The 18,039-nt window shown below is 41.8% G+C and overlaps 1 protein-coding gene across 2 annotated transcripts in view; it reads right to left on the reverse strand.

Annotated features, from left to right (window-relative positions):
• Positions 1–9,907: 9,907 nt before the first annotated feature.
• IL20RA (interleukin 20 receptor subunit alpha) overlaps positions 9,908–18,039 on the reverse strand; it is a 37,133-nt gene continuing 29,001 nt past the window's right edge. For both annotated transcript variants that reach the window (XM_059399179.1, XM_059399181.1), the window contains 4 exons: positions 17,263–17,438; positions 16,418–16,562; positions 12,981–13,120; positions 9,908–10,805 (listed from right to left, as the gene is read on the reverse strand). In XM_059399179.1, the coding sequence (XP_059255162.1) occupies positions 10,014–10,805; positions 12,981–13,120; positions 16,418–16,562; positions 17,263–17,438 (1,253 nt within the window). In that variant the 3' untranslated portion in view covers positions 9,908–10,013. The remainder of the gene's footprint in view (positions 10,806–12,980; positions 13,121–16,417; positions 16,563–17,262; positions 17,439–18,039) is intronic.

Consider the following 18,039-nt stretch of genomic DNA (forward strand, 5'->3'; position numbering starts at 1 on the left):
GGGCAAAAAAACAAGAGGCACGTGCTTTTTTGCACAGTCTTGGAAAAAACAGAAAGCACCAGTAGATAGAAGGTTTTTGGAAGATATCATGAAGGGAACCACAAAGAAAACAGGGAAAACCAGTTCTTCCAAGATAGGTTAGCAAAGATTCCCATCAAGATGTGAGGGCTGTAATGGGTGGGCCAGAAGCAATGTGATTTATGATCCAGGTTCACTCATCTGTGCTGATGGCGCCCTCTGTTTAATGTTCTCATCAGATTTACCATGCTGGGCATACTTGTACTCCGGGATATACAAACAGTTTTTCTCTGTATCGATTTCCTGGGAGTTGGCTCAGCCTGGGGACTTCTAGGCTGGTAGGGGTCAGTGTCCGTCTTCACATCCCTCCTTCCCATGCACATGATGTGACACTAGGCTTCACTCGCTTTGTAGTGGGTGTGTTTTCATTCCCCCAATGTAGAATTCGTGGGGTCCGGAAGTGGGGTGACGATTTGATGCTTTCACCTAATGTGGAAGAGGTAGAAGCAACACAACTTTTGAAATGCTCAATACTCCTGCCATGCTTAGAATGACAAGAGATGTAAAAGCCACTCAGAATTAGATTCTCTTTTCCAAAACCATTGGCGATTTCAGTTTGAAGGCATCAAGTAAGAAGTAAAGTACGATGGTACTTTTGGGTAAGAAAAACCAGGTGAGGCGCACGTGGGCTTTGAGTTGAAATAGTCGTGTCCAAAAGGCCTGTCTTTCTGGTGTTAAGCACCATGCTCTGGCCATTAATAACAATAAACACATGGCACTCACTATGTGCCGGACACCGTTCTAAGTGCCTTCTGTATTCCAACACTGTTCATGTCAAAACAGCCCTGAGGGATTAGTCATCCCTTTTTCATAGGTGAGGACACTAAGACACAGCAGGTGCTCAAGTAAATATTTTGTGACTAAAACAAGTAAGCCAAACTATCAACAATCACTTTGTTTTCTCTCTGCTCTTAACAACGACTCGTTGTTTCCCTCTCCTCACCTTCTTTGAAGTTAGTGTTATAAATTTGTTCTTAAAAATGAGCAGAGTCATGTCTACCAAAATTGAAGAGAACACTCTGGTTAATGCAATTATGGTCTAAATTAAATCGTTAGATCAGAAACGGTTTGGACTTGCGGTTATTCTTTCAAGACCACGACTCCAGAATCCATCTCTCTTACTAGGGGTGTCTGCCTGTGCCAAAATATAAATGAGGGAATATGGATGTTACCTATTTTCTTGCAAAAGCATTAAAGGATCACGAGTTCATGAATAAAACAAGCATACATTAAGACCAAATAATATGATATTGCTGCATCTGCAAGTCAAAAATGGTCAAATATCAATAATTTTATTTGGTTCAATTTAGAGATTTTGTCATATATTAATGCAGTCTCTAGAGTTGAACTTCCTAGGTGAATGGTGAAGGAGATGAGACTAGTTGCTGGAAATTACCTAGCATGGTGTTTATGGTACACTTTAGTTCCCACAATGAATTGTGGCAAATTTTCATACATTCTCCCGTACCTATTTGTTTACCTTTTTTCTTTTTTTGTATCCTTGTTTATAGATTTAAAAATTCTGTAGGTGGGGCTATTCATTCATACATATTCAAAGGGGTCTTTTGGCATTGCTCATTCAAATAGAATATTTAGTATTATAATGGTAACATAGTGCTTCAGCAGATAAACGCATTCCAGTCTAGTGATTATTCAAATATCTTTGTAAACACACATACCCAGAAATAAATGTTCTATTCTATCACAAAAGGTGGCATTTTCTTTCAGGTTAGCCTCCTACTAAACAAGCCTACTGTGTTGTTGAGAGGACATTTTCTGACTACAAAACAATAATGGCAATTTAGGTCAACACTCCAGAAGTTCTCATAAAGTGTGTAATATCAAGAACTGTTCTTGATTTATCCATTCTGAACTTGGATTATTGTGATTGAATTGTGGGTTGGGTTTAAATATGACCAGATTACCACTAATTCAGTGGTATTTGTATGTTTTAAGTATCTCATCACTCTGAAAATAAATCAAATCCTGAAAAAAAGGAGTATTTAAAAAATGGTCTCTATAAAACATTTTTTACAGTGCTTACACTTGCTAAGTGCCCCCAAATAAATGTAGAAGTAGGCTTGTTTGAAAATAGTCAACCAAGAGAGACAAGATGGCAGGAAACTAGGAGGAGGCGCCGTTTTAACCCTAAAGTGAGCTGATTACCTACCAAAGAACTCCGATCACTCATGAAATCATCCTGAGATCAGAATTACACATGTCTGCATCTCTACAGGGGCAGAAGATGCCAATGGGCAAGTAAAGCCGAGTGGGAACGTCAGACTGATATTGGAAGAAAAGCAAAAGGGAGAGGGAGCCACCAGAGGTGACCGATTGGAAAGTAATACCCCTAATACGAGAGTTCCCTGCATCTGGGGACCAGCATTAACTTGGAGACTGGTTGAAAGCACTCAGAAAGAGCAAAGGATTGCGGGGAGTGGGGGGAGGAATTGTGGGAATCGGGGCAGCTAGGGACAGGGGCTTAAGTCCCCAGACACAGGACAGCCTCCCCTGGTGCTGAACCAGAGAGGGTGCGGTGGAGAAACCAGGTCTTGGCCCCTGAGCTGCCAGTGCTCCCGAGAACACGTGGGGTCTGGCTCCTGTGAGGGGCTGGGAGCCTTGCCAGACGGCAGAACGCGGAGCCGTGGTACAGAGCCTGAGATGCACGTGCCACTTACCCTCCCCTGAGAGAGGTGCGTGAAGGCCCAGCCTGGTGCTCTCGGACGGGCTCCCTGGTCTCAGAGCCTGAGATGTGCCTGCAACCCACAGCCTCCCCTGAGAGAGGTGCACACAAGCCCTTCACTCTTAGACCCAGAAAGACCAGGCACTCCCAGCCCGGGCCAGCGGGAAAATCTGTGTGCAATTGCTGCTTAGAACCTCTCTGGTGGTCTGGAGCTGCCCAGACAGCTGCTTCTGCTGTGGTTTTGGGTACAAGCAGATGATCCTGCATCCCCAGGGACCGGAACTCAGAACCTGCTCTGTCAGAGGCCAAGGGGGAATTTATATGGACTCTGCAACACCCACAGGGGACCAGATTGAGGCTTCTCTCTGAGAGGGGGCGTCAGGGTGCAATTTGCTTTCCTCTAAACCTACAAAAACCATCAAAAGCCGTCAAGGCAAGAGAAAAAAAAAAAAGTGAACAAACATTAAAAGCCTCCAGAAAACAAAAGCCTGAAAACAACCGGTTTCTTCAGAGCCCACCCCCTCGACGGGGGCGGGAGGACTTAACTCAGGGAACATCATTGACTGAAAACCCACGTGGCAGGCCCCTCCCCCAGAAAACCAACCAGGAAAGGAAAAAAAAAAAAAAAAAGACTGCAAGAGAACAACCACCACTACTTCATAGGACAACTTTTACTTTTAACTCCTTCCCACTATTCTGGTTCATTTTTTTTCTTATGTAGATAACTTTTTAACCTATTTACCATCACAGTGAGATGTCCAGTACATCAAATTCCATAATATCCTTCTAACCTGAACTTTTTGATACATACACCTGTGGTTTTCTTTTGCATTTCTATTTTTAAATTTTTTTCCCCTAAATTTTAGTTTAGCTTAGTCTAGTTTATTCATTTTTTATTTTTATTTTCTAATATTCATATAGAGTTAAACTTCAAGGTAATCCCCTTTCCCCAATCAATGCTACCCCTATAGGTAAACCAATTTTTAATCCCCCTTTATCTTAGGAAAGTTGAGTCCTTTATCAAAGATATCAAGATACATCCAAGAAGAATCAAAACAACCTTCCTCGCCCACACTGAGAATTTATAACCACTCTCCCATCTTTTTCTTCTGCCAGTGTTTCTATGTTTTTGTGTTTGTCCTGATAGTATATAGATCTTATACTTGGGGTTCTTTTTGACGAGGTTCTTCCTTTATTTGCATATATATATATATACATATATATGTATATGTATATATGTATATGTATATTTCTCTTGTCATATACTTTTATCAGTCTTTTTGTTTGTCTGTTTTTGTTTGTATACTTCATCATTCTTACCTTGGGGCCCATTTGGGCTGAACCTTATCTTTTATCTTCCCCCTTTTTTCCCTGTTTTTCTCTCTCTCTCTCTCTTTTTTATTTCTTTCTTTTTCTTTTCTTTTTTCTCTTGTTTGGGTGGGGAACACTGATTGCTCAGAAGTGTTCCAGGGTGCACCTTGACTGCACCACAGTTGATACATCCAGTTACATCCATTCAGTCATCTCTCACACAAATGACTAGGAGGAGGAATGCTCAACAGAAGAAAAATACAGACGATGGGCCTTCTGCAACAGAGCTAACGACTATCAACATAGACAATATGTCGGAAGGAGAATTCAGGCTAACAATTATCCAGGCAATAGCAAGATTGGAGAAAGCCATGGATGACCAAATGGAATTGATTAGGGCAGAACTGAAAGCGACCAGGGATGAAGTTCACAATGTTAGGGCAGAGCTGAAAGCTACCAGGGATGAGGTTCACAGTGCTCTCAATGAGTTCCAATCTAATCTAAATTCTCTAAAAGCTAGGGTAACTGAGAGAGAAGATAGAATTAGTGATCTGGAAGACAAACAGAGAGAAAGGATCAGGAGGAAGCCTAGAACAAACAGCTTAGAAGCCACAAAAACAGAATCAGGGAAATAAATGATGCCATGAAACATTCCAATGTCAGAATTATTGGAATCCCTGAAGGGGAGGAGAAAGAAAGAAGTCTAGAAGATATAGTGGAACAAGTTCTTCATGAGAAATTGCCCAATCTTGCGATTGGAACAGCGTTCATGTGCTAGAGGCCAAATGATCTCCACCCAAGATTATAGATTCCAAAAAAAATCAAGGCACCTCATAGTCAAATTGAGGAATCATAATTGTAGATACAATTTCTTGAAAACTGCTAGGGCAAAGAGACTCCTTACTTACAGAGGAAAGCCCATCAGAATAACGTCAGACCTGTCCACAGAGATTTGGCAAGCCAGAAAGGGCTGGCAAGATATATTCAGGGCACTAAATGAGAAGAACATGCAGCCAAGAATACTTTATCCAGCAAGACTGACATTCAAAATGGATGAAGAGATAGCGTTTCCAAGGCCGGCAAGGCTTAAAAGACTATGCAACTACCAAGCTGACACTGCAGGAAATATTAAGGGGGGTTCTATAAAAGAGGAAAAATCCTAAGAAAAGCATTGAACAGAAATATAGAGATATCTACAGAAAGAAAGACTTCAAAGGTAACACGATGTCAATAAAAACGTATCTATCAATAACACTCTCAATGTGAATGACCTAAATGCACCCATAAAATGACACAGGGTTCCAGATTGGATAAAACAACAGGAACCATCCATATGTTGTCTATAAAAGACCCATTTTGAACCTAAAGATACACCCAGACTGAAAGTGAAGGGATGGAGAAGCATCTTTCATGCCAATGGGCCTCAAAAGAAGGCTGGGGTAGTGATTCTCATATCAGATAAATTAGATTTTAAACTAAAGACTGTAGTCAGAGATACAGAAGGACACTACATAATTCTTAAAGGAATTATCCACCAAGATGATCTAAAAATTGTAAATATCTATGCCCCCAATATGGGAGCAGCCAATTACATAAGAAAACTGTTAATCAAGATAAAGAGTCATATTGATATGAATACATTAATAGTAGGAGATCTTAACATGCCTCTCTCAGAAATAGATCATCGAAGCAGAAAATCAATAAAGAAATAAAAGCATTGAATGACACATTGGACCAGATGGACCTCATAGATATATACAGAACATTCCACCCTAAAACAACAGAATATTCATTCTTCTCAAGTGCACATGGAACCTTCTCAAGAATAGACCACATACTGGGTCACAAATCAGGTCTCAACGTATACCAAAAGGCTGAGATTATTCCCTGCATATTCTCAGATCACAATGCTTTGAAACTGGAGCTCAATCACAAGGAAAAGTTTGGAAGGAACTCAGACACCTGGAAGCTAAAGGCCACCTTGCTTAAAAATGCTTGGATCAACCAGGAGATCAAAGAAGAACTGAAACAATTCATGGAAACCAATGAGAATGAAGACACTTTGGTCCAAATCCTATGGGATACAACAAAGGCCACCCTAAGAGGGAAATACATAGCCATCCAAGCCTCCCTCAAAAAAAATTGAAAAATCCAGAATACACCAGCTGTCTCTACATCTTAAAGAACTGGAGAATCAACAACAAATCAAACCAACTCCACACATAAGAAGGGAAATAATCAAGATTAGAGCAGAGATCAATGAGGTAGAAACCAGAGATACAATAGAATGTATCAATGAAACTAGAAGCTGGTTTTTTGAAAGAACCAATAAGATTGATAAACCATTGGCCACACTAATCCAAAAGAAAAGAGAGCCCAAATTAATAAAATTATGAATGAAAAGGGAGAGATACAACTAACACCAAGGAAGTAGAAACAATCATCAGAAGTTATTATCAACAGTTATAGGCCAATAAGCTAAGCAACCTAGGTGAAATGGATGTATTCCTGGAAAACTATAAACTCTCAAAATTGAACCAGGAAGAAATTGACAACCTGAATAGACCGATATCTAGTAACGAGATTGAAGCAGTGACCAAAAACCTCCCAAAAAAACAAGAGCCCAGGGGGCACCTGGGTGGCTCAGTGGTTTAAGCCTCTGCCTTCAGTTCACGTCATGATCTCAGGGTCCTGGGATCGAGCCCCATATCAGGCTCTTTGCTCAGCGGGGAGACTGCTTCCCCCTCTCTCTCTGCCTGCCTCTCTGCCTACTTGTGATCTCTGTCTATCAAATAAATAAATAAAAATCTTAAAAAAAAAAAAAAAAAAAACCAAGAGCCCAGGACCTGATGGATTCCCTGGGGGAATTCTACCAAATTTTTAAAGAAGAAATAACACCTATTCTCCTGAAGCTGTTTCAAAAAATTGAAGCAGAAGGAAAACTTCCAGACTCTTTCTATGAAGCCAGCATTACCCTAATCCCAAAACCAGGCAAAGACCCTACCAAAAAGGAGAGTTTCAGACCAATATCACTGATGAATATGGATGCTAAGATTCTCAACAAGATCCTAGCAAACAGGATCCAAAAGCACATTAAAAATATTATCCACCATGAGCAGGTGGGATTCATGCCTGGGCTACAAGGATGGTTCAACATTCTCAAATCAATCAATGTGATAGAACAAATTAATAAGAGAAGAGAGAATAACCACATGGTCCTCTCAATTGATGCAGAAAAAGCGTTTGACAAAATCCAGCATCCATTTCTGATTAAAATGCTTTCAAGTATAGGGATAGAGGGAACATTCCTGAACTTCATAAAATCTATCTATGAAAGACCCACAGCAAATACCATCCTCAATGGGAAAAAGCTTGCAGCCTTCCTGTTGAGATCAGGAACAGGACAAGGATGCCCACTTTCACCACTCTTGTTCAACATAGTATTAGAAGTCCTAGCAACAGTAATCAGACAACAAAGAGAAATAAAAGGTATCCAAGTTGGCAAGGAAGAAGTCACTCTCTCTCTTCACAGATGACATGATTCTTTATATTGAAAACCCAAAAGACTCCACCCCCAAGCTACTAGAACTCATACAACAATTCAGAAATGTGACAGGATACAAAGTCAATGTACAGAAATCAGTGGCTTTCTTATACACTAACAATGAAAATACAGGAAGAGAAATTAGAGAATTGATTCCATTTACTATAGCATCAAGAACCATAAGATACCTGGGAATAAACCTAACCAAAGAGGTAAAGAAACTGTACTCGAGGAACTACAGAACGCTCATGAAAGAAATTGAAGAAGACACAAAAAGATGGAAGACCATTCCATGCTCTTGTATCAGAAGAATAAACATTGTTAAAATGTCGATACTAGAGCAATCTATACTTTTAAAAATGCCATTCTGATCAAAATTCCACCAGTATTTTTCAAAGAGCTTGAGCAAATAATCCAAAGATTTGTATGGAATCAGAAGAGACCCCGAATTGCTAAGGAAATGTTGAAAAACAAAAATAAAACCGGGGGCATCACGTTACCTGATTTCAAGCTTTACTACAAAGCTGTGATCACCAAGTCACTGTCAGCATGGTACTGGCATAAAAACAGACACATAGACCAGTGGAACAGAGTAGAGAGCACAGATATGGACCCTCAACTCTATGGTCAATTAATCTTTGACAAAACAGGAAAAAATATACAGTGGAAAAAAGACAGTCTCTTCAATAAATGATGCTGGGAAAACTGGACAGCTATATGTAGAAGAATGAAACTCAACTATTCTCTTACACCGTACACAAAGATAAACTCAAAATGGATAAAAGACCTCAAGGTGAGACAGGAATCCATCAGAATCCTGGAGGAGAACACAGGCAGTAACCACTTTGATATCAGCCACAGCAACTTCTTTCAAGATATGTCTCCAAAGGCAAAGGAAACAAAAGTGAAGATGAACTTTTGGGACTTCATCAAGATCAAAAGCTTCTGTACAGCAAAGGAAACAGTCAACAAAACAAAGAGGCAACCCACGGAATGGGAGAAGATATTTGCAAATGACAGTACAGACAAAAGGTTCATATCCAGGATCTATAATGAACTCCTCAAACTCAACACACACAAAACAGACAATCATATAAAAAAATGGGCAGAAGATATGAACAGACACTTCTCCAATGAAGACATACAAATGGTTATCAGACACATGAAAAAGTGTTCATCATCACTAGCCCTCAGGAAGAGTCAAATCAAAACCACATTGAGATACCACCTTACACCAGTTAGAATGGCCAAAATTAGCAAGACAGGAAACAACGTGTTGGAGAGGATGTGGAGAAAGGGGAACTCTCTTACACTGTTGGTGGGAATGCAAGTTGGTGCAGCCACTTTGGAAAATAGTGTGGAGATTCCTCAAGAAATTAAAAATAGAGCTTCCCTATGACCCTGCCATTGCACTACTGGATATTTACCCCAAAGATACAGATGTAGTGAAAAGAAGGGCCATCTGTACCCCAATGTTTATAGCAGCAATGGCCACAGTCGCCAAACTGTGGAAAGAACCAAGATGCCCTTCAACGGACGAATGGATAAGGAAGATGTGGTCCATATACACTATGGAGTATTAGGCCTCCATCAGAAAGGATGAATACCCAACTTTTGTAGCAACATGGACAGGACTGGAAGAGATTATGCTATGTGAAATAAGTCAAGCAGAGAGAGTCAATTATCATATAGTTTCATTTATTTGTGGAGCATAACAAATAGCATGGAGGACATGGGGAAATGGAGAGGAGAAGGGAGTTGAGGGAAATTGGAAGGGGAGGTGAACCATGAAAGACTATGGACTCTGAAAAACAATCTGAGGGTTTTGAAGGAGCGGAGGGTGGGAGGTTGGGGTAACCAGGTGGTGGGTATTATAGAGGGCACGGATTGCATGGAGCACTGGGTGTGGTGTAAAAATAATGAATACTGTTATGCTGAAAAGAAATTAAAAAAAAAAAAGAAAATGAAAAAGAAAATAGTCAACCAAGAAGCCAAACACGCTCACCTGAATAAATTCTTCATCCAATGTGTCAAAACTTTTTTTTAAATTTAGTTTTATTTTTTCAGTGTTTCAAAATTCATTGTTCATGCACCACACCCAGTGCTCCATGCTATACGTGCCTTCCAAAGCTTTTTGAATGCATACAACCTAGTGGATCAGCCCCTACATTCCAGATGCCCACCATCATCACGAGAGACCCACATGCATGAACCAACCCCCAGTTGAGGCAGAATGAAACAAGCGCTTTGAGAATATAGAAGAGATAAATAATTCTCACAGACATAGAAAATCAGAGTCAACTTCTTTCATCCCACATCCTTTATTGTTTGGTCACTCTTATGTACGCACTCATGTGCCTCATAACAGCAGGGGTGTGGCAAAGGGAAGTTCAGGTGTTAGTCCTCCATTTGCACATGTAATCCCCAGTCCTCCATAAATTTTAGGAGATAGGCTTTGTTTTCTTCTGATGACTCTTCTGGAGCCTGATCCTCATAGAGTCTACACAAGAGGCTTTCTTCTGTGAGCTCCTTGTACTTAGGCTGCTCACATCCCTCAGAGTCAAGTTCAGAGCCAGAGAAGGACGGTATGCACAGCCTGCCAGTCTGAGGGTCCCAGTCCACCAGTGTGGTGGATGCCTCTTCACCTGGCTCCTCTTCCGCTTCCACGTGCTTCGGCAACAGCTGGCCCAAGTCTCGCAGCTGAGTGGCATAGGGATACAGTGGTGTTGGAGAACCCAGGTCTGCCAAAGCTGCCTGTTGCTCCAAGAATTGTCCTTGATGGGATGCCTCTTCCTGCAGTCTGAGCTCTTGATCTCCAGTCCCAACACAGATATCAACAGTTCTTACAGCCTCTTCGTATCCAACGGCGGCTTTCTCTGTGGGCATTGTTTCACCCAGGGACCCTTGCTGGGTTAGGGACATACCCTTGGAGCTTTCCTCAGAGTCACAGAAAATGTCCATCCAATGTAAAGCATACCCTGAGTTCTTCACCTCCATTTCCTCCTGATGTGGCTCCTGGTCCTCGAGGGGCTCATTCAGGGCCCATACATCGTTGCTTTTCCCCCTTACACTTACATCCTGATGAGAAGTGTTAGAATCCTCCACAATATTGAGGGTGATAAAATTAAGCACAATTTTTTCAGCAGGTACAAAGAATCTTTTGTCAAATTTATTTCCATAAATCAAAATCTATAAAGAGAGAAGAGAATGGTTTTCACCTTTTCACTTGAGAGAGACATGAAAAACAGCTGTTAAGTAGAACTTATACTGTCATCACATAGTTCTATAAACCTATTCTTACCAACTCATGGAAGTGACAGTTATTCTCGGAATAAACAGAAAGCCTCATTCACATGGAGGCAAGAGACCTGAGACACGTACACACAAAGGCTTATGGAAGTGAACAGTGGTCCCTGGGGGGGGCGTGGGGATATCCCGTCCAAGGATCAGGGTAGACTGCTCCCTCCCCTAACTGGCCCAGGGAATTCAGGGCACTTATTCAATTTCTTGAGCCTCAGTTTTTAATTGTGTAAAATCAGAATTTCTGCCACATGAGAAGTGGCAAGGGCTGAGTGAAAGAGTTTGGAAATTGCTTTGTTAATTACTGTTGGCCATGTATTTGTCAACTAGCAGTGGTTTCCTGGACTCCCAGGCCTGGCTGGGATACACCCTACCCTGGACATGAAATGTGGATGGGCATGCAAACTGGATGCAAAGAGGGAAGGAGGCGCGTGAGTAGGGATGGTTTCCCTCACTTCCCCCATAGCTATCTAATCCCACTGTAATGGGGCCAAAAAGGGAAATCCACCTGCCTGTTCATGGTTGATAGAGAAACTCTCAATCATGTCAGGTTTGAAATTAACATGGTGGTGGGGATATGTGGAAGGTGTCTTTTGCGATGTCCAGTCATGACTTAAGTGTGAATCCTCATTGTCCACCCCATGATGTGAGTTCATTTAACATTAACATTCCTCAGCCTCATTCTTTTATAACATTTCAGTTTCAGAAAGTCACATACGCTTAATTCTCCTGTGAATGTTTCTCCCAGGAATGTCTCCCTGTGCCGTTAGGAACCTACCTCTAATGTCTAAAAGCAGGCGGAATAAGAGAAACATTTAAAACCGAACTAACAGGAATACCTTATGCATCATCATATATATGTGAATATATATTTTAATACTTTGCAAATAAATCACTCTTATTGTTAAAATATGCCCAGCCCTTCTAAACCCTCCAGAACCATATTTATTCCTTCTTAATATTTTCTTGCTGTCCTTGCTCTGAATGCTTGTCCTGGCCATTTCCCTCCTAAATGTACTCCGCATTCCATGCCAGTCTCAAGCTCTACATCCCATTTTCCTCTTTCAGATGCTTCCTTTCTTGCTCTGGACAACTGGCACAGTCTTCTAGCTCCTTTTTTTTTTTTTTAAAGATTTTATTTATTTATTTGACAGAGAGAAATTACAAGTACACAGAGAGGCAGGCAGAGAGAGAGAGAGAAGGAAGCAGGCTCCCTGCTGAGCAGAAAGCCCAATGCGGGACTCGATCCCAGGACCCTGAGATCATGACCTGAGCCGAAGGCAGCGGCTCAACCCACTGAGCCACCCAGGCGCCCCAACTTCTAGCTCCTTTTATTGCTTCTAGTCTTACTCCCTCCAGCAGTGTACTAGAATCACTATCTAACTGGATTTAAACACGATATTGACCTCAACACTGCCTATTCAAAACCCCATAGAGGTTTCTCCTAGCCAAGACAATAAAAAGCCCAAACTGCTTGAATAACACCCGATTCTCCTGTTACCTGGCTCTCACACCCACTCTCTGATCTTACTTCAGTAACTCCTCCTCAGCAACCTGTTGTCCAGCAATGTCACGTGGTTTTCCAAACATCTACGCACCTTGACCCTTCTGGGTTTTCTGCCAGAAGTATGTGCTCTAACTCCTTCTCCCCTTTCCTAATCATGGCCAGATGTAAAATTTCTACTGGTCCCCTACGCAGGGTTTCCATGCTCTCCCTGTAACTCTCTGTACATCTACAGTCCTAACTGTTTGCTTTCATCGTAACCTTTAAGTATCATTTTGAAATTCCCATTCCCAACTTAACTTGAACCTCCGGAAGGGCATGGATCTGACTTAAATTTATTTGTGTACCTCAAGACCTAGTCTAATCTGCTCATGACATGTGAAATCTTTGTCAAAGCTGAGGAATCTCTTTGCTACTAGTGACTAGTAGCAAAAGTGTTTTCTTATTCATCCACTCTTTAAACCCGCCTGTAAAAGGGAGTTGTGTCTGCTCTAGAGCTTCCTTTTGTACTGGCCTGGAAGGGAGGGTTTATGATCATTCCTGCCACACTGAGCACTCACCAAATTTGCTGGGTGTTTCTCTTCGCCAACATGGATATATCTGTACATGGAGTAGCCCATCACAGAAAAAAGAAACACAGTGACAGATATGGGCAAAACATACCAGAAGATGATTTTAACCTTCACTGCTGATGTTTGGTCTGTTAAAAAAAACAAGAGAGAGAGAGAGAGAGAGAGAGAGAGAGAAATAGAGCGTTGTGATTCAGTGTGGTGGTAGGAAAACATTGGTAATGTCAGGAGACTTTGGGTTGATTACTTACAAGTAGTAGCTCAGTTTTTCATTTATAATTTGAGAAGCTTGAAGGAAAAGTGATAAGGGGTCTCAGAATTCTTACTCTCTGACAAGAGCTCTTCTTCAGGACTTATCTGGACTTGTCACAAACCTTACAGTGTGGATGCATCACCAACCCAATCAGCAGACATTCCAACATTTTTGTCTCACCGTGAGATTCATGCAGGTTCTTATATTTGAAGCTAAGTGTGTCTATTATTCCAGCAACTTACACACTTTAAACCAAGCAACAGAACCCTCTTGATAAGATCCTATTAAGCTGCCCTCACTTTTCCATACAGTCATTTAACTCAACCATTTCCAAATATTCAGTAGAAATCAGGAATGTGCGGGGTCACCTTCTGTGCGGCTAACAGAACCATCTCTGAGTGCGTTGGCTAGACTTTCTGGGTAGATCTGGAATTTGGGATGTGTGTAGGAAGTGGCTAAGCTGGTGTTGCTGAGAATGGCAGTGACTCCCCTCCAGGTCCTGTTGTACTGTGGGTTCATGACAAGTAAAAGTCCATAGAAGAATGAAAAGACTTGGTGAACAGCTTTTAAGAAAGCAGTGCTGGCCCTCCATTCATGAGACTATACAGTTGTATTCACAATAGGACTCATGTGACTGATTTATATTTGTTGGGCTCCTCTAGGATACTGGAAGTTGTAATAGTTAATTATCTGTGCTGATTGGCTAGGCCATGGTACCCAGATATTCGGCGAAACATGATTCTAGATGTTCCCGAAAGGCTTTTTTCGATGAGATTATCATTTAAATGAATGGACTTGAGTAATGCACATTACTCTTTATAATATGGGTGGTCTTGTCTAATCAGTTGATAGCTTTAGTAGAAAAAATGGTGACCACCTTGAGAGATTTCTGCCAGCAGATAACCTTCATAAAAGAAGTGTAGCATCAACTCTTCCTCGGAATCCAGCCTGCTGGGCTGCCCAACAGATTTTGAGCTCACCAGCCTCCACAGTCATGTGAGGCATCTGCTTAAAATAAATCTTTCTGTCTTTCTACATATGTAATATGTTGGTTCTGTTCTCTGGAGAACCCTGACTAATACAGCAGTAGAAAAAGAGGTTTAGTGCACATAGCAAAAATTCTAGTATATTCCTTACATACTGATGAATTCAGTGAGAGTGTCATGGGAGCTCTTTCATCTGTACAGTTGTTTGGATACTCTTGATGCCTAGGACAGAGCAATGTCACTCTCCAGATAGCTATCTAGTGAAAGAGGGGAAACAGAAGTGTCATGGACAATGAGGGAGGTCAACAAGAGCCAGTGAGAGAAGTATAGGTACAGGGCTCCAAGGGCAGCCTCTTCCACCCCAAACCACTCCCAAGAACCCATCTTCAGGTTCTACAGGGAAAGGTGGCAAAGCACAATTCAGGTGGTGCAGGTGGCCAACATCACCGACTGCACATGAGGCCACGATGCAGCCTAGTCCTCTGAATGCAAACTCTGGTCTCTGGATTGAACTTGCCCTACTTAAAACATGCCATGACAACAATGACCAATGACACTCAGTATACAGCAGAACATGTTTGCACAATAAACTTACAGAATAAAATTACAGAACTGTAATTGTATTTTAGTACCAGGGGATTATGGAGAGCAGAAGTATTTCTCGAAGATGGTCCCAAAAGAGGTGGTCCAGCTGGGCTATGAGGGAAAAGGTCAGAACCCAAAAATATATGTCCTTCTTTTGTCATCTCTCCTAGACTAGTGAGAAAGTTGGCTGCATCTCTTACCGGGAAGTATTTAATGGAACCCGTATTTGAGTTGCTTTCAGTGAGCCAACTGCTTAAACGTTCTCCACTGGAAATTCATTCCTACCACTTGACCACTGATCAAGCTGTAAACAGAGCACTTTTTCCAAATACAGAAACAATTTCTTCAGTCTGCTTTGTTTTGCTTTTGCTTGCTCTGCATTTCAGTTTTATTTGACATATGGCAGAGAACCCTTCATTTTAGAGGAAGGTATGAAAGGACAGAGATTCAAAAATACAGCTTCTCACTTTTGAAAATCACAAAATCCCCTTTGGATTCCTTAGGACATTTTCAACTTGTGTTCTGTGCTCTGTGCTCTGTGCAGCGTGAGGAAAGCAGGGCTCCTGTCACCCTGGCCATCCTATAGCTGGCGATGGAACCAGGCTTGGGGATGCGGGGTGGCATTTGTCCTGGACCAGAGGGTTTGGAAGAGGGATATGGAAGAATAATGGATGAGGGACCATTCGAGGAAGGTCAACTTTAGGGTTAATTTTCAATATTCAGGTTTTGAGTGGAAAGTCCTCTGACCCTCGGGGAAGCACAAATACACAAATGCCAAGCTCCTAACCCTATGTCTCCTAACAGGAATGAGACTCTTCAGCCAAACTCAGAAAACATGAGAAGAAGGCAAAAGGAAGGAGAGAGAAGCAATGAAAATGAAGGAGTAAGTGTGGATTTGCTGATCCTAGACGCTCGTGCAGCCCGTGAGTGATAGCTGAAGGCAGCTTGCAGAGCTCTAATTTGTACTCCCGAGAGTGAGCAAAGCCTGCTGTCTGCAAGTGTTGTTAGAATAGTGTTTTGTTTCTAGCACTAACATTTGACGTTCTTGAAGACCATAGAACTTCTCTTGACGAAAGGGACTATAATTAAGAAATAAAAAGATATGTGTAAAATTCTAATTGCATGGAAGAAGTTTGTTGGCTGCAGATATCAGGACAGGTGCTGAGAGTTCCTTGAGAAGATGCAAACATGTTCTAATGGTGGCCAAGTTCAACGGCAGAGTCCCAGGCTGCTCAATGCATTTATGGTGATGATTGTTTCTGCCTTTGTCTCAAACTGTTCCTGGTAGGCGTGGATTAACCCAAACCTTTTTTTTTTTTTTTAAATAAAGATTTTATTTATTTATTTGCCAGAGAGAGAGAGAGAGAGAGCACAAGCAGGCAGGGTGGCAGCAGAGGCAGAGGGGGAGAAGCAGGCTCCCCGCCGAGCAAGGAGCCAGATGTGGGACTCGATCCCAGGATGCTGGGATCATGACCTGAGCCGAAGGCAGCCGCTTAACCAATGGAGCCACCCAGGTGTCCCCCAAACCTTGTTTTTAACTGCCACACTTCTCCTAGTTTCCTTAGAGTTCCCTCCACAGACCAGCTGAGACCTTTTAAGCTTACCTTTCAAAGTACGGACACACAGCTTCTCAGAAGGCTGAGCGAGGCGAGGAGGCCCTGGGACAAAGGACTCCACGTGGACGCAGTACAGAGTGTCTGGCTCCAACCAGCTCAGCACCAGCGTGTGGTTGGTCACACACTGGGACCACTAGGGCAGGGGATGGCAAACAGCAGTTAGAGCCACGGAATTCCAATACCAGACAGACAGCTCTAGAAGGAGGTAGAACACTGAGATACCACTAAATCCTTTATTGCTGCAAGCTGGGCTTTTTTTTTTTTTAAAAAGTTTTATTTAAATTGAATTTAGTTAACATATACTGTCATGCATTTTAAAAAATTCAAGTAGAATTATGAACATTTTTCCATACTAATAAATGGATATCTGAGTTAAGATTTAAAAAATTTTTTTTCTAGCAATGGCTTTAAAATACCCTTTTCCTTTAGCTCAGCAGAGCATGATCAGGAATTGGGACCATTGGGGGACAATTCTAAATAAGAACGTAAGGACGGATTTCTTGCTCATCTTGCCCTGTGTTCTTGCTGACATTTTTTCTCTCTTGGAGAGTGATTGACAGATGTCATGCAAGTCGAAGCTTTCCATCAGAGTGAGGTAGACAGTCGTTCCACACCCAATGATGGGGCAACATCAGACCCCACTGAAAGAAAGGGTCTGTAAGGGAAATCTGAAGGACATTGTTGAGATGTCTATGTATCAGCTTCCACTATACCTTGCCCAGCATGTCTTTGAATATCACCCCTTCCCAGATGCCCTGCCCCTGGGCTGCTCGTTCCAGCACTAGCTGCAGGAAGGGCACAGATTCAAGGCCCCTCTTCCATCCCAGGCTCACCGTTCTATTAGATTGAGTATTATATACGGACACATTATACTTCAGATTAGAGTATATCTGTTGCATGGAAAGAGAACTGTCTTCTGGATTTCTCTTCCACTTCTCCGGAGCCGTCAGAACAATGGAAATGGATCTCTCATCTGTCGTCAGAGCGATCCCCGGTGGGCCAATTTGTGCTTAAAGGGGAGGGGAGAGGGAGTTATCATACTCAGATGTAGAAATCATCATGGATAAAACTACAATATAACCCTACTGGAATCAAAGTCTCTAAAGCCCCCCTCTTAGTTGAGATGACTCAGATTGTTCTCAGGTGAGTCTGAGTTATGCCACATCTTGAAACGATCATTTCATACTCCCTGATACAATATGAAACAGAAAATTCAAGTCTTGTATTTACTTGGTGCCTAATCTCATGGGTAAACATGTGGTAAGTACAACTAAAAGTGTTTACAACACTCCTGTGACTTGAAAAGATGGTGATAAATAACATTAACATGATTTGATGTGTGGTGGAAATCAGCCATGGAGGAATGAAACAGTGTTAAATGACAGAATGGTCTAGAACAGAGGTTCGCAGACTTTTGCTATAAGGTTCAGACAAGAAGTACTTTCGGCTTTACAGGCCATATGATCTCTGTTGTAGCTCTTACTTATGTAAATGTAAAAAGCATTCTTAGCTCTCAGTCCGTAGACAAATGGAGAGGGGGCCGCGGTGTATTTGATCTGAAGACATAGCTTGCTGAAGTCTGATCTAGAAGGGCACCACTGGAGAGATTC

This window comes from Mustela nigripes, chromosome 5 (assembly GCF_022355385.1).
Source record: "Mustela nigripes isolate SB6536 chromosome 5, MUSNIG.SB6536, whole genome shotgun sequence".
Taxonomy (NCBI): domain Eukaryota; kingdom Metazoa; phylum Chordata; class Mammalia; order Carnivora; family Mustelidae; genus Mustela; species Mustela nigripes.